General features: G+C 62.5%; 1 protein-coding gene across 1 annotated transcript; it reads left to right on the plus strand.

Moving 5' to 3' along the window:
• The first annotated feature begins 990 nt into the window (after window positions 1-990).
• On the plus strand, window positions 991-22,329 carry TMPRSS13 (transmembrane serine protease 13). Its single transcript, XM_050715003.1, has 15 exons — window positions 991-1,011; window positions 5,912-6,083; window positions 6,341-6,442; window positions 6,991-7,113; window positions 7,212-7,341; window positions 7,456-7,548; window positions 7,636-7,718; window positions 7,936-8,095; window positions 8,195-8,367; window positions 8,650-8,748; window positions 8,978-9,120; window positions 9,205-9,357; window positions 9,446-13,676; window positions 22,046-22,108; window positions 22,308-22,329. The coding sequence occupies exons 1-13, from the start codon at window positions 991-993 to the stop codon at window positions 9,458-9,460; spliced, it is 1,467 nt and encodes a 488-aa protein (XP_050570960.1). The 3' UTR covers window positions 9,461-13,676; window positions 22,046-22,108; window positions 22,308-22,329.
• Window positions 22,330-24,348: the final 2,019 nt, after the last annotated feature.

Below are 24,348 nucleotides of genomic sequence, written 5' to 3' on the forward strand. Positions count from 1 at the left end.
GACAGCATCGTTCCTCACTGCTGTGCAGTGAGGAGCTGAGACCACAGAGCAGCTCCGAGCATCAGGGATCCAGTTACAGGCTCCCCACAGCCTCCTTGATCCCCTCTGTGCCCAGTGCTGGGGCAGCTGGGGCTGGGGGCAGCTGGGGGCATGGCACTGAGGGACACGGATCTGGCCCCTGGGCTCCTGCATCCCGTACCGAGGCCAGTGTGCAGCTGGCCTTGGTGCTGCTCCCTTAGCCCGGCCCCACCTGGACGTCAGGGATCACCCCGCTCTGCTGGATCTTCTTCCCTTCCATCCAGATTTTGTGTTCCTGTTTACCCCAAACGTGAGTTCTGGGTAAACCAAAGCACCTCCAAGCCTGCACCCACAGAGGAAACCGAAGACCGTTGCTTTTTCCATGCACAATTTGAGCGCATCGCTCCACCAGCAGATGAGTGAAAAAGCCTTGAGAGAAACAAGATGGCATCTCATGGCCCTTGCAACATGGCATTCTGACTGCCTGGTCACTGGGACGCAGGAGCGGGTTTTTGCTGGGGCTGTGCATCCCCTCCTGTCCCCAGCCGGAGCTCGCAGCACTCAGCCAGGGCAGGAGAGGTGTGGATGCACGGGGAGGGAGGATGGGGCAGGCAGCAGCCAGGAGAGCAGCAAGGAGCTGGCGGCAGAGCTCGGTGCCTGGGGTGCCCGGTGGGCGTCTGCACTCCCCCGGGGCCAGCCCTCACCAGCACCCTGGCCTGTGGCCGAGGCCAGTTCCTCTTGGGGAGCAGAGGCAGCTGTTTTGCACGCCGTGCCTGGAGCAGTTGGGAAAGAGGCAGCGGTGGAGCCGGGCGGCAGGTCCGACTGGTTTCCCTCCTGGCGCTGGCACTGACGTACGAGCCAGCTCGCCAAACAGATCCTGCCCCGTCCCTGCGCACCTGACTTGGCGCCGCGCTGCGCACCGGAGGATGGCTGTGCCGCAGCTCTGACCCCAGCCCAGCCCCGCAGCGGCCCATGGAAGGGAAAACCTCGCCGGTAAGGCACGGGCAGCTCCCCTTGCCCTGGGGCCGGCTGGGGCACTGCGGGTTGCTCTGGGGCCTGACCTCTTTGCTTCAGGTGTTTTGGGGCTGGTTCCTGTCCCCTGCTCCATGGGCAGTGGATGCTGGTGGGGGAAGGAGTGCAAAGAGCTGCCCACGGGGGCTCGGGTGCACTGAGGGAGGAGGAGGAGGAGGAGGAGGACTGCTGACAGCATCCCTAGCACAAGCCCTGTGCTGTTGGAGGGGGTGTCAGGGACCCTCAGCCCCGCTGCTATTCCAGCCAGGAGGGATCTGTGCCTCGGGTGACTTGTGGAGGATGGGGACCGGCTGGTGGCAGCCTGGTGAGCCGGACCCGCTGCCAGTGACACCTGCGGGGCCCACACTCTCCTGAGCCCTCAGCATTTTGGTGGCAGCACGCAGGTGGCCCCGGCTGCCCTCCCTGACCCGCTCTCCCGGCAGTTTTCCCCGCACTCTTTACAGGTTGGGTCGCTCAGGGTCAGCTCGGTTTCGGCTGCAGGGCCTCGCCAGGGTGCAACGAGCATCCCGTCATGGGGAAAACATCCCCAGCCGGCACGGGGCTCAGCCCGCCCAGGCGCGGCGCTGGGCAATTAGTGCACCGGGTGCTGCGGCTGCGCCAGCACCGGCCAGTGCGTGCAGAGCCTCAGGGATGGGGCTGGAGGGGAGGCAGCGCCGGCAGGAGAGGTCACCCTGCTCCTGCCCCCCGGCACCGGGTGCCTCAGAGGCAGCCTGGAGCATGGGGAGCGGCCGCGGCCGCATCCTGGGCTCGTCGCCGTGCCGGGCAGCCTGCAGCCCTGTCCTTTTGCCGAGGCCCCGAGCTCAGGCTTGCCCGCCTCCAGCACCGTTTTGCTGTGCGATTCTGTCTGACAGCGGCACCAAAAGCAGGCAGCCACATCGTTTCTTGGTGAGGCTGGGATGTGGATGCCTGCACATGGGGAAAATTGCCCAGTTCTGGGCATCCCTGGGAAACCTGGGATTTGTGGCGTGGATTAAAGGGGCCATCGGGAGCCCCGGGTACCACCCTCGGCTCTGTAACTGCAGGAGAGTCACTTGGCCTGCCCGTGCCTCAGTTTGCCCGTCTGTGGAATGGGGTGAGCAGTGATTACTCACCCCCTGCAACATTTTCTGAAGGGCTCCGCACACTGGCATAAGGCGACCTGTCCCTGGCCCAATTGGGCTGACTCAATCGGCACGGCTTGTCATCCGCGCTTGCAAAATGTCCCTTGCATGCTTCGAGATCTCATTTCCCCGTGCATGGCCCCTCTGTGGCACCTGGCTCCCACAGCTGGGGGGTGACCAGCGAGCCGGGGGGGGCACAGCTCGGATTTGGGTTCTCCCAGGCTGGAAACACAGAGCCTTGTGCAGAAACACGGTGCTGCAAGGGGACCAGAGGCACCTGCGGGCTCGGGAGGGCTGGTCCCAGGTGTGCAGGGACAATGTCGCCGTTGTTCCCTCGCCGAGCTGACCTGGCACAGAAAATCAGCACTCCTCTGACAGGTGGAAGGCGATTCCCTGCCAGCGGCGGGGTCTGGGCAGCAGGGAGGGGTTGTGAGAAGTGGCAGGAGGGCTCAGCTGGGAAAGATGATCGCCCATTCAGGCAGCTCCCTGCAGCTTATTTAAGCCGGGCTGCTTGCTGCTTGGTTTGATGCTTTGTTTTTCTGCATGGCTGCTCAACCCTGATGCTCCTCCAGGATGCTGCTGGGCCTCGGCTCCTGTTGCAACACTGCCGGTGCCGCCTGGCTTCCACTCTCCCTCCCACTCCGAAACTGCGGCTGATTGCTCTCGCTTCCCTCCCTTCCTTCCCCATCACACCTGGGTGCCGAGCCTCCCGCCCGCCTTTCCCCTGGGATTTGCAGCTTGGTGTGGGTTTGGTGGCTCCATCCCAGGTGGAGCTGGAGGTGAGCGAGCAGGGTCTGGGCTTTGCCACGGAGGGGATGGATGGCCCCAGGGCTCATGCCTGAGGCTTGGGTGTTTTCCGCAACCCTGCTCAGAGCCCTGGTGCAGAGCTGAGTCGAGAAGGGCCGAGGTGCTGTGTGTGTGTGCAGGCTGAGCCGTGGGTTGTGTGCGGGCAGGCGCGATTCCCTCTCGCTGGGCAAGGGGCAGAGTTGGGTCCCAGCCGGCCCTGCCGGGGCACTCCTGAGCCCCAGCCTCTGCTTGCACCAAAGCACGGAAATTACCGGCTCTCCTTCTTCTGCCTGACTTTTAGGCTAAAAGCCACAACAGTGTGAAATGTTCTTGCAGCCGGTGGAACATTTGCAGTGAGGACGTCAGAAAAAAATGGCTCAAACCACAGCCGCACGTGTGAGAGAGGCTCTGCTCTGAGTCTGACTTTTATTCAAAAGGCAGCAAAGGATGAGTAAAGGTTTTGTGGGCAGCAGCTACAGCTCGCTCGTCGGGGCAGCACACGCTCCTTGGCAGAAATATCATCCTTGTAAAGCCGCTGCTGTTTGTCCTCTGTGCCGGTGGCCACCCAACAGTAACCAGTTGTGCTGGTTGCTGGGAGCCCTGATAAAAGTTTTGTTAGCTTCTCTGATAGAGCTCAAAAAAAAGTATTTGGACTTTAGACTGTTGAGGAAATCAGTAGCTAATAGTTCACCCGAATGTAAGAAAGGGCACGCGCTTCCTGCTAAGCAGTAATAAGAGCAATTGGAGCTATAGTGGACGTAAACGCTGATCTGGAATGCTTGCAACCCGCAGCTGGAGATGCGTTAGCACCCAGCAGCGCTGGCCCCTGGTGAAGTGAGGTTGTTTTTCGTGCGATGGTGAGCTTTGTCCTTCCCAGCACCGTGATCCTGCTCATCTGATAACTGCAACGCTACACCTGCTGCGGGAGGAGATGTGCAAAATACCAGATATGTGGCAATAGCTCGCAAACGCCGCCGTAACAGATACCGTGGGTTTTTACAAAAACCCCATTGATGCGTAGGAAAAGCTTTTTCTGGGAAGGGTTTCTGGAACCTGCTCTTTGTTTTATTTGTGCAGTGCAGGACCTGGTGCGGCTCAGCTTTTCCTGCTGGCTGGACACGCTTTCTGACAGCAGGTGCAAGGCTGCCCGGGGATTTTTCATGGTGCAACGCGTTCTGCGACAGCCTGCATCCCACCAGGGACGGTTCAGGAAAAGCAACCCAGGGCTCACCTGGAGAGCCCTCAGCAGTGCAGCGCTGGTGTCCCTGCCTTGCACCCGGGGCTGCTGTGAAAGTCTGGCATGGGGAACGCCGGGCTTTGGCTGCAGGCTGAGCGCCTCCCGGCGTGCTGTGGCCATGGGGTGGGTGATGTGGAGCAGGGAGGTGGCTCTGGGCAGCCAGGAGGCATTAGCGGTGCGGTGCCGCAGCCCTGCGGGTGGAGGTCTGTGCCGGCAGGGCTGGGTGCTCCTGCTGGGCAGCCCTGGGTGCTGTGCCAGAGCTCACAGCGGGCACAAAAGTGCTGTTCAGGGTTTCCCCCTCCACCAGCACGGTTTTCAGTGTGGGGCGGCTGTGGCAGACCCCGCACGGGCAGCGTGTGGCCACGCCGGGTGCATGACTCAGGGGATAATGCCCAGGAAGTGACAGCGCCGCATTGCAAGGAAGGGCACAGCCGTATTTACAAAGCATGAGCCTGAGCAGGCTCCCGACGTGCTCATTAGGGCCCTGGGCTCCCAGCAGGAAACGTGAGGGCAGGGAAAATCCAGCTGGAAAGGGGGATGTAGTGGCAGTGCCGGTGGCACCCGGAGCTTCGCCATCACTGTGCTGTCCCTCTCCCAGGTGCTTCTTGCTGGGATTGTTTTCTGGTCAGAGGGAAATGTGATCTCCAGCATCTACGGGGCCGGAAAGCAGAGAGAGACTCGGAGGGGTGTGTTTATCCCATCTCCTGACGGGCACAGCGGCCCCCTGGGCTGGGGGCTTGGGTCCCCGAGCTGGCTGTGCTCTGCTGCCAGCAAATGCAGGCTCCGGACCTGCTTTGTCCCCTCCCTTCTTTGGGACAACGTGGTCTAAATTTTGTCTGGTTCTTGTTTACAGCTGGCCTCCCTCAACCAGTGCAGTGCCAGCAGTGGTCACGGCTCGGTGAGGCGGGGAGGAGGCAGGCAGGAGGCACGCAGCAGCCTGCAGGGAGCCGCGCACAGGCCGGCCCGTCACTGCCCTGCTCCAGCTGACCGCGTCCTCTGCGCGTCTGGAAGGCGCACAGCCGCGGCTTGTGGCCAAAAATGTGCCTGGGATTTTACAAATGAGAGGACGATGGTATAGGAAACGGTGCTTGTGGTGGGCTGCGTGCACAGCAGGTTCCTAAAGGGAAACGAGAGGCTCCTGCTTATGGAGCTGATCAAAACTGGGGAAGCTCCTGGAGGAGAACATCTGGCAGAAAGGAAACAAATACATTTTCTTTTGCGAATTCACAGATCAGGAGTGACACAACGGCAGAACAGCATTCCAGGGTGCAGGATGTTTCAGGGCTTGGAAAACACCGATTATTAACTATTACTAAATAACAGTTGGAAATTGCAGTGTATTTTTCAAATGGCTAATTAAAGATAGATGCATAAATTGGGGCACTAGCCCCGTGGAACTGGGCCACGGTGTGACTGCCCCAATGCCAAACACCCACTTGATTGCTCCCATCGAAGCTATCAGTTGGGAAAATTTGGCCAGCAGCCTCCACAGGGGGCTGAGCTCTGTGACAGGGAGTTTTTCAGCCTTCCCAGATGGGGTACAGAAAGAGGCACCTCCTCAGTAACTCTCTGTGCTCCCCACGGTGCTGTGGGTGAATATCCACCCGCGGCAAAGGTTGGTGGTGCCGGGGAGCTCGGCTCTGAATGGACTTTGGTTTTGTTTTGGGCAGCGGGTGGCAGCCGTGGGGACACCCCAGTGGGTGACAGTCACTGCCACAGCGGTGTCCTCTGCTCACAGACCACGGCATCGCCCAGCAGCGTCCCTCCCAGCCTCCATGCCTCTGCGGCCAGCAGCATCTTCAGCATCCGACCTCCGCAGCCTCGAGAAAACGTCCTTGGCATTAGCTTCAAGCCCTACAGCCCAGATTCCGGCCCGGCCCCGGCCCCCTGCACGACCTGTGAGAGCACACGTAAGACAACGGTGCCGAGGGTCACCTCTGGCCTCCCTGGCCTGGGGCAGCCCCTTGCCCGGTCCCCCGGGGAGGGAGGGAGGCAGAAAATGCATCCCTGTGCCCACTGCTGGCACGAGCCTCAGCCACCAACTGGTGATGCCGTGGGGGTGTCAAGGGTGCTGCAGGGCACATGCTGGGGAGGGGGGAGGCAGCAAGGTCTGGGTGACCCAGGGAGGCTGTGGCTCCCCCCGACCCGGCCTCCATCCCACTGCCAGGATCCTCGATGTTCAGAGCTCCCTGCATGAGCCAGCGGCGGCTTGCGCTCATCTTCTGTGTCTCCATCCTCATCGTGCTGCTCGTCGCCCTCATCCTGCTGTGTGAGTGCGGTCCCGGGGGGCACCCTGGGGGCCGAAAGGAGCTCGGAGGAGGGGGCACGGGGCAGGGATCGCTCCCGCAGCCCCCAGCCAACGCGCTCCGGGCTGTGGGCGATCTGCATCCCGCTGGAGGGCGGGCTGGGAGGGCTGGCAGGGAGATGCACACTTCCCATTTTCTGAGTTTTCCTGACATCTGGCGGACAGGAGGGAGCGCAGCTTTCCAGGGAAGTGGCTGGCCCCGGGCAGCCCCGCTGCTTTTTATGTGCCGCTCGCTGCGGGCTGAGCGCAGCCTCCCCAGGAGCCAAGGAGAGGTGGGGCGAGAGGCGTGCAGCCGAGTTACTGCTGGGTGGGCTCTGGGGCATGCTCGGGGCTGGCCAGCCCTTCCCCAGCCCTGGAGAATGGAGCCCGGCTTGAGCAGCAGCCCTGCACCCATGCTGCTCGGTGTCTGGGAGGCCCGGTGCATGTTTCTGACCCCAGGACCCCATCTGGGTGGGCTCACCACACCTTGCCCGCGGTGGGTCCCAGCCTCACACCCGTGCGCCTGCTTGCAGTTATGTTCTGGCGGTCGCAAACCGGCATCGTGTACAAGGAGCCCGCCGAGAGCTGCAAGGACAGCCCCGTGCGCTGCAACGGCGTCGTCGACTGCTCGCAGAGGAGCGACGAGCTAGGCTGCGGTGAGGCAGCGGGGACGGGGAGGTGAAATTCCCTGTGCCCGGGGAGGGGGAGCCCGTTGGCACCGGGCACCGCTGACCCCCCTGCTCCGTCCCCGCAGTGCGGTTTGGGGCCGACCAGTCCCTGCTCCACATCTACTCCAGCACCGAGAGCCAGTGGCTGCCGGTGTGCAGCAGCGCCTGGAACGAGTCCTTCTCCAGAAAGACGTGCCGGCAGCTGGGCTTTCAGAAGTAATTCCTCCCACCCCACTGCATGCTCTGCTCTTCGCCCCAGCCTCGTGGTTTCACCCAGGAGGGCTTTGTCCAGCGCTGTTGTCTCACCGCCTCTCTCCTCTCTCCTCCCAGCGCATCGCAGACAGAATACATCCCCCTGCACGTCGCCGGCAAGAGCCTCACGGTGTCGAACGAGCGCGACACCATCCAGCAGAGCCTCAACAGGTAGTGGGCAGCCCCTGCCCTGCCCCGGTGCTGCAGGGCTGCGCTGGGGCTGGGGCTGAGGCCGCGTCCCCCTCTTCTCTCCCGCAGCTCCCAGTGTCTCACGGGAAAGTACGTCTCCCTGCGATGCACAAGTAAGCGGGCTGGCCGGCCAGGCGCACGGACAAGGGCAGGCAAGGCCGAACAAACGCATGGGGGAGCGTTTCCCTGCTGTCTTTGCAATGGGTTGGGCAAACGAGGCATTTTCCAAGAAAATTTTGGGGTAATGCAAAGGGATGAGGATTGCACTCCCACGTTGTCTGCTGGGCCAACAAGCACCGCTGGGGGGGACCTGTGGCGTGCATCCCCCAGGGCTCGTCCCCTCTCTGAGCCCTTCGCTCTCCCCTCCAGCCTGCGGGCAGAGGATTTTGGGCCGGATCATCGGAGGGAAGGAAACCTCGGTGAGCAAGTGGCCCTGGCAGGTCAGCGTGCAGTACGGGCCCATCCACATCTGCGGCGGCACCATCATCGGCGCGCAGTGGGTGCTCACGGCAGCGCACTGCTTCTTCATGTGAGTGCTGCTGGGTGCCGGCAGCCCTGGTGCTGGGCACAGCCCCGTACCCCTCACATCTCACCCCCTGCTGATTTCCACCACCACCCCCCCCCCCAGGAACAGCATGAAGATCCTGGACGACTGGAAGGTGTACGGGGGGGTCTCGGACCTCAAGCAGCACACAGAGGGCATCCCCGTCTCCCAGGTCATCATCAACTCCAACTACAGCGACGACCACGATGACTACGACATCGCTCTCATGAAGCTCTCCCGGCCGCTGACGCTCTCAGGTGAGGCTCTCCGACGGCTCTGCCCTGGCAGGGGCAGGGGGTGCTGGGCTGGGGGCAGAGGGAGCCGGGGGCCCCTGGGGCTCTGCTGTGCCACTCGTGGTGCCCCGTGTGGGCTGCACGGCCGGGGGCAGGCGGGGACCCTGCCGGGGTCAGTGCGGAGGGGAGCATTTCCTGCACCCCACGCTCCTCCCTAGCTGCAGGGCTGGTGACTACGGCTGTTATTTTGCTCCCGGCTGACTCACCCCTCTCTCCTCGCCTGGTTTTCATCACGCCTCCCTCCAGCTCAGGTGCGCCCGGCCTGCCTCCCCATGCACGGCCAGCGATTCCAGACAGGCAGGTCCTGCTTCATCACTGGCTTCGGGAAGACCAGGGAGAACGAAGGTGAGGGAGGATGCCGGCTGGGCCACAGAGCGGTCCTGTGCACCCCAGCACATGCGAGGAGCAAGCACGTTTCTGCTGTGGTTTGAGGGCCGTTCCCTGCAGGGCTGGTGCACAGCAGGTGCCCTCCTGGCTGCACACATCTGCGAGAAATGGCAGCTTGCTCCCTGAGGGGACTGGGGGCAGCGGGGGGACGAGGCTCGCCCTGCCCCACGGCTCCTCTGCCTTGCAGAAAACACCTCCCCGAAGCTGCGGGAGGCCGAGGTGAAGCTCATTGACTACAAGATCTGCAACAGCGACAAGGTGTACGAGGGCTACCTGACCCCACGGATGATGTGCGCTGGGTACCTGCAGGGGGGGAAGGATGCGTGCCAGGTGAGCTGTGGGCACAGGGTCCCCGCCAGGTGACACAGGGCAGAGGTGCCTGCTTTTCCTCACCTTTCTGTCCCCCTCTGCCAGGGTGACAGCGGAGGGCCCCTGGTCTGCGAGGACAACGGCCGCTGGTACGTGGCCGGGGTGACGAGCTGGGGTACGGGATGCGGCCAGAGGAACAAGCCTGGGGTCTACACACGTGTGACAAAGCTCCTCAGCTGGATATACAGCAAAATGGAGGTGAGGCCACCTGGCGGGGCTGTGTGTATAGAGAAGGGATGGGTCCAGCCTGGCCCTGGCATCTGACCCTGTGCTCTCTCCCTTGCAGAGCGAGAACGACTAAGGCTGGGCTGGAACCTGCACGGCTGCGCCGGCTGGCACCGGCCCCCTCACTTTGCTGCCGCCAGGGCGAGACATGCCAGCAGCTGTGTGCCCCCACATCTCCGGACTGCCCTCGCTGCTGGGGACCTGCCACTGCCCAGACTGAAACTGCGGCACCTCCAGAGTGCCCCTGCCCTGCCTGGGGCAAGGGAGATGGCTGGAGGTGGCCGGCGGTGGCTCTGCCTGGTGCTGCCGGTGCTGGATGTGCCAGCTCCGAGCCACCTTGCCCGGCACCTGCGGCTCCTGTCCTGTAAAAATAGAAGTGTCCGCACTGCGGTGCCACGTAAATGCTCACCAGCAGGACAGGGGCATGGCCAGCGGCCGAGGGGCTGCTGCCCACCCACGCGGAGGAGGATGTGGATGCAAAGCAGGAGCAGGAAAGCCGCAGGGTGCCTGTGGCAAGGGAGCCCCTTCCTCTGCACGCTGCGGGGACAGCTGAGCAGGGAGCCCCCAGGCGCAGCTATGGCATCTGCTGGGGGGAGCGGTGGTCGCTCCCACATGTGCAGATAGGCTTAGGAAGCGCCTTTTAAATGAAGTTCCTCCCCGTCAGATAAAAGCCCATATATTTATTTTTCTATGCTGTGGAAATGGTCTGTGCAAGCACTCCTGGAACTGCGTGCAGCTGCTCTTGGGTCCCCACTGTCTGAAAAGGATTTCGGCAGAGCGAGGGGCAGGCCCGTGGTCCCAGGTAGCTGCGGCGACAGAAGCCAAAGCCCGAGGTGGAGCATGAAGGAAAGCAGCCCCCCTTCCAGTTGTGGCATCTCCCAGCTGCTGGCTCAGTAACTGGTGCCGGATTTCTTCATCTAACCTGCTGAGGACCCGGGGATGGTGTAGCCTACCTGGCCTGGGGCCACGCTGCACTGTGTCCCCAAAGGAAACATCCATGCTCAGCCTGTGCCTCAGAGCAGATGTTTTGAGGCATGCACCTGTGGATGGACAGATGGATAGATGCATGGATGGAAGGAAGCTCCTCCAGTGCGTGGTCGGCTGCGGAGGTCCCTCGTGTACCCGGCTGCCCCGCACTGCTCTCAATAAACGTTTCGGTAGTGCTCCATGCAGATGGCTCTTTGGGACCTGCTGAGGGAAGCTGCTGGGCCCAGACCCAGGCTCGGGCCGTGCTGTGTGGCTCCAGGACTGCCCCCTCCTCCTGGCTCGCTGGGCTCCAGCAGCAAGGCCACGCGTGCAGCAGGGGGTGCAGTGAGGACGGAGCAAGGAAGGGGCTTGAGACACGTGCTGCCACGCAGTGCATGTGCAGGGAGCTCAGCACCCATTGCATGCTGGCTCCTGGATTTTTTTTCATGGAGGTGCAGGTGATGGAGCAGCAGGAGGGTCAGGGCTTGGGCAAACATCTCCCTCTGAAGCATCCCCAGCCATGGGGGCTGCAGCTCTTTATCACACAGGGATCAGCGGCACCGCCTTTGAAACAGCCTGGACAGTATCCGTCCCAGCACCCTGCCTCTGCCCCTCGGAGCTGCTGCTTCCTTCCCTGGTGGCCGGTGGGTGGGCAGGGGGGAGCCGACCCGGGGCAGAGGGCTCAGCACCGCAGCACGCAGCACATCCTGTGGAGGAGGTGCAGAAATCAGCTCCCCAGTGATGTGAACGCAGGACTTCCCTGGGCCAGGCAGCCACTTTCTGACCCGTTTCTCCCCCAGCTGGCCCAGAGGGGCGCCTGGCTGACCCTTGGTGCTGCGGGGGGGGCTCCTTGCACACCACAGATGGCCACCTCCGGCCTTGCACGGCCGTGGGAGGTGCAGGCAATACCTGCCAAGCAAAGCCGAGAAGCTGCTGCAGTGCGTGGGCAGCCGCAGGCGCGTCCCTGTCCCCTCCTCGCTTCCCGGGAGCGCCCGCAGCTTCCCAGAACGCCCGCCCACCGGGGACAAGGCTGCTGGCACGCCGAGGGCTGTGGTTTGCAGTTGAATTTTGGGATAACTGATTTAAGTCTGGCTCTGTGTGTGCAGAGAGCACCTACCTCCCCCTGGCCCCGGAGCCGGCCCCAGCGGGCCGGGCGGCGCTTAGTGGCGGCTCTCGCCCCGCGCCCAGACAATGCGAGCTGTTGCCTTTTGGGAAGCCCTGAGTCAGCCTGACCTCAAACAGCTTTTCAAAGAAGCAACGCAGAAACCTCCCACAACGTGCTCTGAGGCCGCTTTGAAGGCGCGGAGGCCAAGGGAAGGTTTTTGGCTCACTTTACAGTGGCCCTGCAGTTCAGCAAGCGCAGGGAGGGGACCTGCTGCAGCTCGGGGCAGGGAGGGATTTGTTCCTGTGGACGTGGAGCCGGACCAGCAGCCTTGCTCTGACAGCTGCTGCTGGTAGAATAGCACTGAAAACCACGGCTAAAAATGGGAACGTGAAGAAGAGCCAAGGGCCAACGTGCCGCAGCGGCCATGGGGCGCTGGGCTGTACAGGGCAGAGCTGGCAGCCCCACGGTGCTGGGCTGGCACCAGGCTGGGTGCATCGGCAGCGCTGCTCCGTGCCTCCTGCTTGTGTCCCTGGGGACAGGAGGTGCCAAGGGGCAGCAGGGCTCTGGCTCCTGTGCACCGAGCAGCCCGTTTGCTGATGGTTACGGCCAGCTGCTCCGCGTGCGGGCTAGGGAAGGCAATGATTTTTACCAGAACGAAGGCAGCTGGGCTGGGATACGGGCAGGGCCCCCGCACGGCTCCCCTGTTTTATGCCGGTCTGATTAAATCGTGAGTTCCCTGGGATTTGAGTTACAAGCGCCAGCTCACATTTGTACAAAGGCTCTCCGGGATCTCTGCGTTTCTGCTCGTAAAAGTCGCAGTGTGCAGCACAGAGCAGCAGCTCATAATGTTTTATTGCTGTCTGAGATGGCATGTTGGAGAAACAGATCTTCTGAAAGAGAATAAAGCAAAAATTGGAGCCCAATAAGAGCTGATCTTGCTGGAACTATGTTCCTGGTAATGGGGCCATTTCGGTGCATGGAGGACCCGCACCTCTGCTGAGGATTTCACCTCCTCACAGGTTATTACTCCTCCGCTCTCTGAAATAGCCTCTCAAAGCAGAGAAGTGATTGCAGACCCTAATACAAATTTAATTTATTTCTTCTAAACCTGACATCCAGTGGTCTCTCCCGCCAGGCTCACAGAAAGCTGTGCTGTGTTTCCCCAGGGGCTGAAGTTTTCTAACCAGATTAGAAGCGATTAGTTTCTCGTGCAGCTGCCTGGCCGGGGGTTTTATGCTCTGCTGTTCCCATAGAAAACACGGTGCAGATGCAGCAGATGCCTCGGGCACATCTTCCTCTCCGCTCCTGGAGCACCTGAGCAAACAGCTCCTGTTTTCCATCGTCCAGCACAGCACGGGCAGGGCAGGAGCTGGGCCAGGACCGGCTGGGTGAGACATTTCTCCCTCTCCCTGCCCGGAGCCCCTCGCACTGTTCCTCACCGAGCACCCTGCCAGGAGAAGGATTTGCTCTCTGCTGTGGCTCATCTCTTGCACCAAACAATTTTTTCCATATATCCGGTTTGTCAGGAGCTGAGGGCGGACATCTCAGTGGGGTTTGGGATAATCCGGTGCATTTTGATGGTGGTTGTCTGCACAGCCCCAGCTTCGGCGCTGCTCTCAGCAAGCCCTGTCTGTGGGGGGATGCTCGCGGTGGGCAAACACCTCCAGCAGGGCTGGGCCCTGCTCGCTCCTCTGCGTCTTCCGATCCACATCTGGCCGGGCTGTCTCCGTGTTCCTCCGTGCTCTGAAAATCACAGGCCAGCATCCCCAAGGAACAGAAATTACAGAAATGCAGTCTGACCGGCACCATGTGAATCACCGCCCATTAGTGGTGTTTTTCCCAAACTCTCCTTTTATAGCTCTCTGTTCGGTCGTGTCAAAGCTGATTTGTTTATAGGGTTTCAGAGATGACGTTTCTCTCCAAAAATGTTTTGTGGAGAAGAATCTTCAGATTGGTTCCCTCCTGCACTGGGTAACATCACCGCTTGGCATGGAGTCGCTGAACTTCAGCTTGTGCAATCCCCAGGCTGGCTGTGCTCTGCTAGTGAGCGCGGACTTGAGAAGCTTTAATATCGTCTGCTGCTTTGTTGTTTCCTCCCAGGATCACTCAGACCACAAGGAATGGCTTAGGCCTAATGCAGGAAGATGCTATTGGGTTAAAAGTAGCCATATGGCTCTGCACAACTTGGCACTGAGCACTGCTCCAGGCGTTCCTATGCGAGGTGGGGACAGAATTTGTCCCCTTCCAGCATCACCGCGGGGCTCCAGCCTTGCTCTAATCCCAGCAAACCTGGACCCTGGTTTAAAGTTACCGTACTGAGGCGCTGCTTTATTCCAAGGCCTCTGGGATGGGCTTTCCTGCTCCCAACCCAAACATCTCATCACGGCTAAAATTAGCACAGGCTCTGACAAAGAAACGCCCAGCGTGCAGGGCTCTGCCCGGCTGGGGGGAGCTCCAGGACAAGCGGGGTGCATTGCGGGGGGAGGTGGCAGGCGGGGACGACGTATTGGAGGTCGTATTTTAAGTATTATATTTTTGGTATTTTAAAGCAATATTTTTGGTATTTATTTTATAAGGCGATATTTTTGGTATTTTAAGGCAAGAAAAGTCTGAATGGAGAACGCGTGGCACTGAGGCCCTGCTAAATCAGAAAGGGCTCCTGCTGCTCCCTGCCCCTTCCCACAGCTCTCTCCTGTCTCTCAGTCTCCTGACCCGCTCTCGTGGCCATCTGTGAGTAGGAGAAATGGCCAAACGCCCCGAGAAAGGTCTTACAATCGGAGGGGAAAGTTCTGGAGAGCAAGCAGCTCCTCTCCCTCCCTTCTCCCTGGGAAGGCGCCTGCCCCGCGCTGATCCCTTTCGCTCCAGCGTAAGACAACCCACACCGAGATGAAATCATGTCCTCGTTAAAGCTCCTGGCAATGTTCCCACCGACTCGAATAGCACGAGGCAGTCACCCCAGCCCCTTAACTAGCATAAATCAGCGTCGCCTACATTACACCAACAAAAGGTTTGGCCCCGGTTCGACAGAAAATGAGCCCCTGCTCCTCCAGGTTCCCTCCAGCAGTGATGGCTGTGCCGTGCGAGTGCTGGCTGCTGGAGCAGCTTCCCTCCGTGGGAGCAGCCTGGCGGCCCCTCGGCTTGCGGCGCTCACAGCCTGCTTGCTGATCCACCTGAGTTTGTACAGAGAAAAAGCCTACAGAGACAATTTTTTACGATCCTGCTTGCCTTGGGCGGCGCCTGGAAAATTTGTGAATAAAGGGAATAAAGACACTAGAAAAAAAGGAGAAAGCACCAATTATCCAGCGCTGCAGGAGCTGCAGCCAGCCAGCATCTCCTGGCCATGGCCAATGCTGGGGCTATGTGCCCGCACCCCTGCAGGCACCCAGCGCCCTTGCTGCCGTCCCCAGGTACGACCATGGCACCGAAATATTTTGTTGTGTGCAGTGGATAATAACAGCTGAGGGCTGGGTAAGGTCAGAGAAGCCCCAAACTTGATTATAACTGCTCCATCCCTGCCTCCCTCACTGCAGGGTGACTGACAGCCTTATCATGTTATCCCAGAGCATCACAAAGACGTGACGTTGTCCAGCTCCTCTGTGTTGGTCTGCATCTCCTGCCCCTTCTGCATAATTGCCTTGAAATGCCAGGGCCGGTTTATCTTCTTTTTAGATTTTACTGGAAACTGGGAAATGAGCGCGCGGTGCAATATGTGCCATTATTGTCCGTGAGGCTGATTTCTATCTCAGATGCATTTGAGTTATTAGGGGAGGAACCGTCTTGGCGGTGATGGCATTGCCCAAGTGTTTTTCTGTGAAGAAATGGCTCTCCAGGGCAGCATGGGGGCCGAGCAGACACGGGTGTGCCGGCCTGGCCTGATGGGGAGTGGAGCCCGGTGGTGCCCACCTCTCACCCCAGCTCCAGCTAAGCCCAGAGGGTCAGCTTTCTGCTTTCTGCTTTCTGCTTTCTGCTTTCTGCAGCTGGTGGACCTGGGGAGAGTCACAACAGGGAGCAGGTCCCGAGCACCCCTGGGGGCAAAGCGGGTGCTGTCGGGCTGGAAGTGGCCCCCGAGAGCCACCCAAGCCCTGCACACCGGACCACCCGGCAGCGTGATCCCCTTCGGCTGCCTGACGGCTCTCGGGGGGTGGTGGGCAAGAAGGCAAAGCCCCCACTGCACGGCCCCCAGCTGCAGCTGGACACCTGGGGGCAGAGTGGGTGCTGGGGGCAAGCTGTGCCCATCCCCAAGCCCCCATCCCCAAGCCCCCATCCCCAAGCCCTGAGCCCCCATCCCCGAGCCCCTGGCCCCCATTCCCAGGCCTCCGTTCCCAAGCCCCCATTCCTGAGCCCCGAGCCCCGAGCCCCCATTCCCAAGCCCCCATCCCTGAGCCGCCAGCCCCCAGCCTAGAGCCCCCATTCCCGAGCCCCCATTCCCGAGCCCCCATCCCCGAATCTCGAATCCCCAGCCCCCAGCCCCAGCCCCGAGCCCCCCTTCCCGACCCCAGCCCCAAGCCCCCAGCCCCAGCCCCGAGCCCGCAGCCCCCCTCCCGGTGCCGCCGCCGCCCCCCACCCTGCGGCAGGCGCCGCCCCCTCCCCTCCCCTCCCCTCCCCTCCCGGCCCCTCCCGGCCCCCCCTCGCCGCTCGCCTTTGTGCAGCCGCCGCTCGCCGCCCGCCGCCGCTCGGCCCCGCGCGGCCCCTCCCGGCCCGGAGCAGCGGGGGGCGCCGGCCCCAGCCCCTCTCCCCCCCCCCCCCGGCGAGCTCAGGTGGGTCCGGGGGAAGGGGGGCACAGCCTCACGCCCCCCCCGCATCCCCCCAGCGCCTTTCGGCTGCCCGGCACCGCCTCGGGGGGGCAACCGAGGGGTGCCGGGGCCGTGCCCCCGGGGGTCGCCGTGCGCCGCGGGGGGGGCCGTAGGGGCCCGGGGCATCGCCGTGCGCCTCGGGCCCCCCGCATCCCCGGCCCGGCGGCTGCCATGGTAACGGTGGTACCGCGGTCCCCTCGTCCCCTCGTCGCCTGGATCCCGGCCCCCCCCCCCCCCCCCCCCGCGGGGAGGATGCTCGGGCACGGCCGTGCCCACCGGAGACCACCGTGGGCACACCCTGGGCGTGCGTCACCTCCGCCGGTGCTCGCCGGGCTCCGTGGGGATGGTGGGGACGGGGGAGGGGGCTGCGCCCCGCTGGCAGCGTTTGGGTGATGTTGGTAAATATTTTGGGAACGCCGCGGCGGTGGTAAACAGCTGAGGGCGTTATCCTGGGAAGGCGTCCGGGAGGAGAGGGAGAGCGTGGCGCTCCGGGTGTGTAAGTAGTGCTTGGTGAACGAAGGAACAGACGTCGGAGGCCATGCGGTGGAACTCGGATCTTGCAGGAATATCGCCGTGGGAGGGAAAGTGACAGGTGGTTTGTGGGGTTGTGAGTGAGCTGTGCAGCGTGGCAGGGCGGCCCCCTGGGAAAGCCGAGCGTGGATTAGGACGTGGAGCAATCCCCGGCACCCGTTTGGGCCAGCCCGCGGTGCTCGGAGGTGCCGCTGGCTCCCGCTGGGATTTTCGGTCCCAGGGGCGCTTTTGCTCCCGGCTGGAGATGGAGGTGGCTCCGGGGTGCTGCCCGGGTGCTGTGTTCAGAGGCAGCACGGGGTGGAGAGATGGGAGCGCGCGAGGGAAAGCTGCCAGCACCGAGCGCGGCCGCGGCAGCGCCAGGCCACCTGTTGCAGCCTGCTCGCCGGGCGGCCAGCAAACACCCCGTGCCCACGGGACGTGGCGCTGCCCGCGTCTTCCTCTCGTGAGGCTCGTGTTTCACGGCCCTGCTTTGAGCTGAGCTCCTTTCCTGAGGCTCGCGGGGAGTCGCGATTTTGTCGGCAGGTGAGACTTCGTGGTGAGGACAGCTCCCAGTACGGTAAGCGGGGAGCTGTGTGTGTAGCTGTTCCCCTGTGTTTGCCTTTCAGGATGTTTGTGTGTTTCCAGGCTGTAAAGGAGCCTCCAGGCCCTGCAGCTGTCATGTACCCGAGCATGGGGAGGGCACCAGGGTGTGCGGGGACGTCCTGTGGGGTGGCCGTGCCCCAGCTGCCCCTCGTGGTGCTCGGCGGTGGTGGTTCCTGGTGGGAACAGCATCCAGGAGCAGGTCACCCCGGAGAAAACACCCCTTATTTGATGCTCAGCGGATGGTGGGAGCATTGTGGTTGCATGGGAGCTTGGAATAGTTCTCTTGGGCTGTTCTTGCGGTGCTTGGCGGTGATGTGGACTTCTCTAACCACCGGGAGCCACCAAGTCACCTCTGCCTCGACTCCCCAGCTCGGCGAGTGGAGCCTGGGCTCCAGCTGGGTGTGCCGCGGCACCGGGCAGGGACATTTGCAAACTGGAGCTTTATGGCACCTGCTGATCTAAGCAAACGAGGAGCCAGCAGGCGGGAGGAGGCGGCTGTTGCTCAGCTGGGGCTGAGGGCTTTCCCTGCCGGCAGCCATTAGCAGCCTCACTGCGCTGGAGGCTGCTCTCAAACGCAGGGCGAGCGGAGCTGCTGGCGAGCCTGCTCCTGTCGCCTGGGGAAACGGCTCAGCGTGCTGGGGGCTGCGAGCGAGCCCCGTAACAGGCACGTGGATTTGTCCAGCAGTCCCTGACGCTTTGGGGCAAACCGCCCCGGGGCTGGAAGAAACCCTCCAGGAGGCAAGTTCGGCACCGAGGTGTGGGTGAGGGATGGAGCACGGGGTGCGGGCAGAGCCTTGGTTAGCTGTGTTCAGTGATCCCCTATGATCGTGTGTTTGTGTGAGGTCAGGGCGGGTCCCCGGGGGTCTGCATGAGTCTCGTTCAGCCAGAGCAGGGCTGAAGTTTGGGTTCCTGGGGTTTTCTTTGAATATCCTCTGCCTTGGGGCGGTGCCCCAGATGCACGAGAGATAACCTGATGTTAGTCGGGTCAGTTGTGTCTTCTACCCGGCCAGCCTTTGAATCGGCAGCAAATCTGGGAAGCGCTGTCCGCGTTGGCATGGTGGGGGCAGAAAATCCTCCTTCCCTCTCATTTAGGAGCGAGGCACAACAACAGGCACATTAATAGCCAGATTGATGCTGACGTGAAATGGCAGAAGAGCACATCGATGCGTAGCTGGAAATGTCCATTCACACATGCACACTCCTCAACGCTCCAGGCAACCGAGCGCTGCTGCCATGGTCTTGGGGGCTTTGCACAGAAACTGGAGATTTTAACTAGGTCTGATCTCCAGGAGGTGCCCTCAGGGCTCCTGACGGAAGGAGGCTGCCCAGCGTTAGGCTGTGATCGCTGAGACTTGACAGGGCTGATCTATGCAAAACAATGGAAAGGGAAAGGGTGCTTCAAGATGCAAGACCATTACAAATTCACCTGCCTTGCTCTGGCACGATTTGCAGTGCTTCGGAGAGCTCATCAGGAGGGACCGGGTCCCTCTGCCTGGATTTCCCCCCTCTTCTCCCCCTCACACACACAGCACACACGCGGGCAGTGCCCAGACGACGTGCAGAATGGCGAGGAGGGGTTCTCCAGAAGCAGGAGGCTGCGGGCAGTGGCTGTGCCCCTCATGGAGCGAGGCGGGCTGGCTGCAGGCTCGGCGAGGAGGAAGCAGGGCGGGGAAGCCTCCGGCCAGCTCCGGTGCCTGTGAGCTGCTCCCAGCCCTGGGAGCCTCACCCAAATGCCTGGTGTCCTCCTCCTGCCCCATCTGCGTCCTCATATACCGCCGGGCTCACAAGAGCACCTCGTGTCTCCCCCTGCCCCGGGCAGAGCCCCGCTGCTGCCAAAAGCTGAGGATGCCCCAGCCTGCAGAGCTCGGCTGAGCCCCTGGAGCACTGCTGGCCCCATAGGGGTGGGGATAGGGGATTGGAGGGGGGGGCAATATTTTGTTTTCCCCATTAAAACTGCTGACTGGGCCAAGGCGGGAGGGCAGGAGAGCCCTGGGCACCGCTGCCCCGCTTCCTGTGCCGCTCTGCCCCCCCGCTTTACAGCCGATCACAGTTTTAAGAGGAAAAAAACATGTTTTGATTCAAGTCACGTGCCGAGCGCCGTGCTCCCCGGTCACAGTGGTTTGTACGGGCGCCTTGGTGCTTTGTTTGGCGGCTGCAAACTTGGGGTCAGTAATGGGGGGGATGCAGTGCCGCGTGCCGGGGAGCGGGGCCGTGCAGCCACCCCTTGTGCAGTGCCTGCTGTCCTGCTGCCTCTCTGCTGGGGCACAGCGGGGTTCGGCCACGAGCAGCGGCTCCGTGCCCCGAGCACTTCAGGCTCAAGGCAAACCCCGTGCAGTGTTTGCTTTTCTCGCTTTGCTTCAGCTTCACAAAAAAAAAAAAAAAAAAAAAAAAAAAAAAGTGGGTGGGCCAGCTTGAAACAACCCCAAAAACCTGTGACGTTTCACAAAGCATATGCTGCCTTGGAGGAGAAGCTGGCTCATCTGCACTCCAGAATGCTGTGTTTGTTTTTCTGGCGAGGACACTGCCAGGCCCGACGGTTAGCTCGCGTGGAGCTAAGTTTTAGCGTGCAGAAGTGTGTGAGCTGCAAGAACCGAGTTAGCAAAACAAAGAACATATGTGTGCTGTGCGCTTGGCTTGGCGAAAAGCTCAGCTCGGCTGCACTGAGCTCGGGAAGCCAAAAAGCGAGCAGAGGACTGACAACAGTGCCTGCGCCTGGCCCCCGGCTCGGCACGGCACCTCGGTGCGCGCACAGCCTGCTGCCAGGTGGTGCCTGGCTTGGCACGGGCCGCCCGGGCAGAAAACAGTTAAAGGACGTGAGATAAAGGCCGTAGGAAAATGTGCAACCAGAAGTTACTGTATCACCAGCTGTTGGGCTCTTTGTACACGTTTCTAAAACCTGGTAATTATCCAGCATTACGTGCCTGGGCGAGCGAGGGGGATTGTCTGGGCAGAGGCAGCCAGCGGCACGCTCCGGCGGCAGCGCAGCCCCGCGCCGCACAATGGCAGCGGCAGCTGCAGGCAGGGGAAATGAAAGCCTCCAGCGTTCAGATAAAGCACATTCGCTTCAAAATGACAGGACACGGAAAGGGAGGGAAGGACGTGAATTATCATGGGAAGCGACTCGGTACGGTGAATAAATGGGGTGGTGGAAATGCGCTCCCTGCCTCGGCGGGGCTGGGGGCTGCTTCCAAGGTGGGCAGGGCTGGTGGGGGTCCTGCAGGGCTCCTGGGGGTCCTCAAACAGCGCGATGGGGACCACAGAGGGTCCGGGGGACCCTGGTGCCCATGGAGCCCGAGCTGCCTGCCTCCCCTCTGACAGCCGGGGGGGCTGGGACAGAGCTTGGGTCAGGCTCTGGAGGGGCTGAAGGGATCCGCATCCGCCAGCTCGCTGAATTCCTGCTGTCGAGGGCCCCTTCCTTATCGGAGCTCATCCAGCACGGCAGCTGCAGCGGCTCAGCAGCGTGCGGTGCTATCGGTGCCGCGCAGGGCCGCGATAACCCCGTCCTGCCCGCGCCAGCAGCGAGCCCTCCGCATGTCTGCCCGTGCCCCACACCATGTACGGCCACCGCGCCCAGCACCGTGCGCACGGAGCTGGCCCCGGGCCCACCCCGGTGCTGGAGGGTGGCCCCTGCTCCGTGTCCCCCAGCACACAGAGTGGTGGCCCCTCTGCGCTTTGCACCCGCGGGTGCCCCCCTGACATTCCCCGGCTTCTCGGTGGGAAGCAGGAGCGCAGTGAAGCCGCACCGTTGGGGGCTTGGTGACCACCTGGCAGCCACAAAACGCAGACAGACGCACAGGTGAGCGGCTGCAGGTGGTCGGGGAGGCAGGGCCAGACCTACCTCTGCCCTCCTGGTCTCGGTCCCTCGCAGGAGCTGCATCCATGGAGCCGAGGCCACGGCAGCGCCCAGGGGTGCAGGGTGCTGCCTTGGCAGCTCTGTGTTTTCTGATCCCCTGTGGGGCTGTGGGTCCTCAGTGTCCCCCAGAAGTCTGGGGGGCAATGCTCAGCACCTCCTGGCCCCGCGCAAGGCACAGCAAGTCGGTGCTGGTGAAGGGACGGGGACAGGCTGCGCCGTCAGGCAGGACCCGGGTTATTTACGGGCCTTCCTTGCTGCCGCAGGTGAGCGCAGGGAGCTGGGGGGCGAGTGCAGCCACAAGCTAGCTGTCAAGGGTCACAGGCCTCATTGTAGGAAGGTAATTGCTATGCTAATTGGGATAAATTAAAACATGTTCCGAGTGAAGGACGCAGCCTTGACCTTGATGGGGAGACCGCAGCCCCCGTGCTCGCCCCATCGCGTGCGGCACAACCTTGAGCCGGTGCTGACAGCTGTGCCACGGGCAGGGCCAGCGCCTCGGGGGTCCTGCTGCAGCCCCGGCAGCACAGAGGCTGCTCAAAATACAGCACAGGTCCGCACAAAATGACGGTCTGCCTGCCTGCCGCAGCCCTTCCCAGCACATCCTTTGCCCCCCATGAGCCTCAGTGGCCTGGGGTGGCCGGGGCACAGCTGTGGCACCCGGGGTTGGGGCTGCCAGGTGTTTCTCATTCTCCCCATCCCCACTGGTGGCAGGGGGGGGCTCAGCCCAGGGCTTCTCCCTCGCAGTCGGGCACACATTGCCCGCAGCCCTCCCCATGCGCCCTGGTGCCCCATCTCCTGCAGGTGCCGACCCCGCTCTCCCCTCTCTCGCAGCAGCCATGGACGCGGCGCTGATCGTCCTGTGCTCCCTGCTGGTGCCGGCGGCCATGGCAGATGGTGGGTACCGGTGCCTCTGGGTGCCAGAAAACGCAGCAGAAACCTGCTGGGGCAATTGCTGGGTCAGAGGGGGGTGGCGTAGGGCAGCACAGAGCCCTGCCATGGAGCAGGAGGGCTGTGCTGGGTGCAGGGGCTGAGCCGGGAGGCTTGCTCACACCACAGTGTGCTCGCCTTACAGTCTTTGTCTGCTTATTTCCAGTGGGCACCCAGGAGAAGGAGGAAGACCCCTTTAACTACGGTGAGCATCGCCATGCCGGCAGGGATGTGCACGTGTGTGCCATGGGGAGCAGAAGATGCTGTCCCTCCCCTGAACCTGGCAGAAACGGGTCTCTCTGTCTCCTCCCGCAGATTACCAAAGCCTGAGGATCGGCGGGCTGGTGTTTGCCGTGGTCCTGTTCACCGTTGGCATCCTGCTTATCCTCAGTGAGCTGGGGAGCGGGGCTCGGGGGAGGGCTGGGGCAGCCGTCGGGAAAGGCCGTGGCCCAGTCCCACTTGGCCACGCTGACGGTGTTTCTCTCCTCTTGCAGGCAGGAGGTGCAGGTGCAGTTTTAACCAGAAGCCCAGGTGAGTGAGGGCAGCGTCCCTGAATCTCTGCCCCGTGCCCAGCTCATCCCAGGAGCATCCCGGGTGGGATGGGTGCCCCCTGCGAGCATCGCTTTGGGTGCCTGGTGCCCAGCACGCTGGGACGCCCCGCTGCACAGCTCCCGGGTGGGAAAACAGCGGTTTGTGCTCCTGGGCACCTTCCTCAGCATCCCTCATGCCCCATGGGACGGGCTACTGGTCCCAGCTGCCCTCACTGTGCTCCTGTCCTTGCAGAGCTCCGGGGGATGAAGAGGCTCAGGCTGAGAACTTGATTGCCTCAAACGGTAAGGCTCCTGGTCCGTGTGCTGTGCAGCTGCATGGCACCGGCTGCTGGCCGAGCACCCAGCCCTGGGCAGGGGGGTTGTCCTCGGCCAGGCTCCGCAGCCCCTCTGCTCTTCCCTTTGCAGCAACGGGAGCACAGAAAGCAGAGAACTGAACCAGAGCCATGCGGTGAGTCCCAGCACGGGTGGGGGCACCGGGGCTGTCACAGCTGGGGCTGTGCATGGGGGCTGCTGCAGGGCCCCCGTCTGCTCTGTGCAGCTCAGCATCCCCAGCACAGGGCTGGGGCAGGGAACCGTGCGGTGCTGCTGAGCCCCAGGTTCTGCAAGGCCTGGGCAGCACGGCAGGAAAAGGAAGCATCTGCCCGGATTTTCCCTAGCAGCACGTTTCCTTCCATTGTGCTCCCCCACCGCCGAGCGGTTTTATTTTTAGGGCTTCTAGAGAGCTGGGTGCAAACCCCCGAGGGCATTTAGCCTCCTGCCTGCCCAAGGACCCTGCAGCCTGAGTTCCTCCGAGCTCCTGGGCTGCGGTCTGCTTTTGGAGAGGGGCTGAACGTGGAGCCCGCGGTGGCAGGAGAGCGCGGGTCGCTGGTGGAGGCGGTGCTGCCGCCGGCCTCACTCGCTGCTGTCCTCCCCGCGCAGACCCAGCGACCCGAGGACAGACGCTCGGACTGCAGACACCAACTGCCTGCAAGGAAACTGACCCCACAGCACCAGGTCCCCCCAGGGAGATGCGGCGCTGCTGTGCCCGTGTTACCCTCCGTACTTCCACACCAGATCTCTGCCTCCCAGCCTGACCAAGCTCCCCTCGTCCTGTGCCTCCAGTGCTGTGTGACGTTCCTGTAAGGTGATCGTTGCCTCTAGGGCTCCTTGTTGCCGATGTTGTAATAGTCATTTCTCCTCACCTTTCTCGTGCTGTGAGTGTGATGGGGCTGGGTGCGGGCAGGAGATGTCCCCGGCCAGCCCGTGTTCCCTCTGGTTTGCCTCTCGGAGCCGGGCTGGCCACCCACATCCTGCCCCTGGCGACCTGCCCAGGGACCACCGAGGGGCCGAGCAGCCTCTGGGGGTTTGTGGAGCACCTCTGGGGTGCTGCAGAAATTCCCCCGCTCCCTCCTGAGCCTGAGCACAGGAGCTGCAGGGCATGGAGAGCCCTGGGGCTGTGCCTGGAGCCCGGTGCAGCGCGGGGACCAAGCCCCTCGGGCAGCCCCCGTCCCCCTGCCCAGACCAGGGGGGCTGCCGAGCGCTGGCGCGTGGTGGTGCCGGTGCTGGGCACCATCCCCCTGGTGGACCAGTCCAGCAGCATTTTGGGGGCTTTTCCAGCTTTCTGTGGGCTGCATTGGGAGCAGCAGGAAGCAGCCTGCCCCGCACGGTGCTGCTGCC

This window comes from Cygnus atratus, chromosome 22, assembly GCF_013377495.2.
Source record: "Cygnus atratus isolate AKBS03 ecotype Queensland, Australia chromosome 22, CAtr_DNAZoo_HiC_assembly, whole genome shotgun sequence".
Taxonomy (NCBI): domain Eukaryota; kingdom Metazoa; phylum Chordata; class Aves; order Anseriformes; family Anatidae; genus Cygnus; species Cygnus atratus.

Coding starts and splice junctions, on each gene's coding strand:
- TMPRSS13 (XM_050715003.1), top strand. CDS start 991: ATGGAAGGGAAAACCTCGCCG. Junction 8,749..8,977: donor GAAGACCAGGGAGAACGAAG/GTGAGGGAGGAT, acceptor TCTGCCTTGCAG/AAAACACCTCCCCGAAGCTG. Junction 9,121..9,204: donor GGGGGAAGGATGCGTGCCAG/GTGAGCTGTGGG, acceptor CCCCTCTGCCAG/GGTGACAGCGGAGGGCCCCT.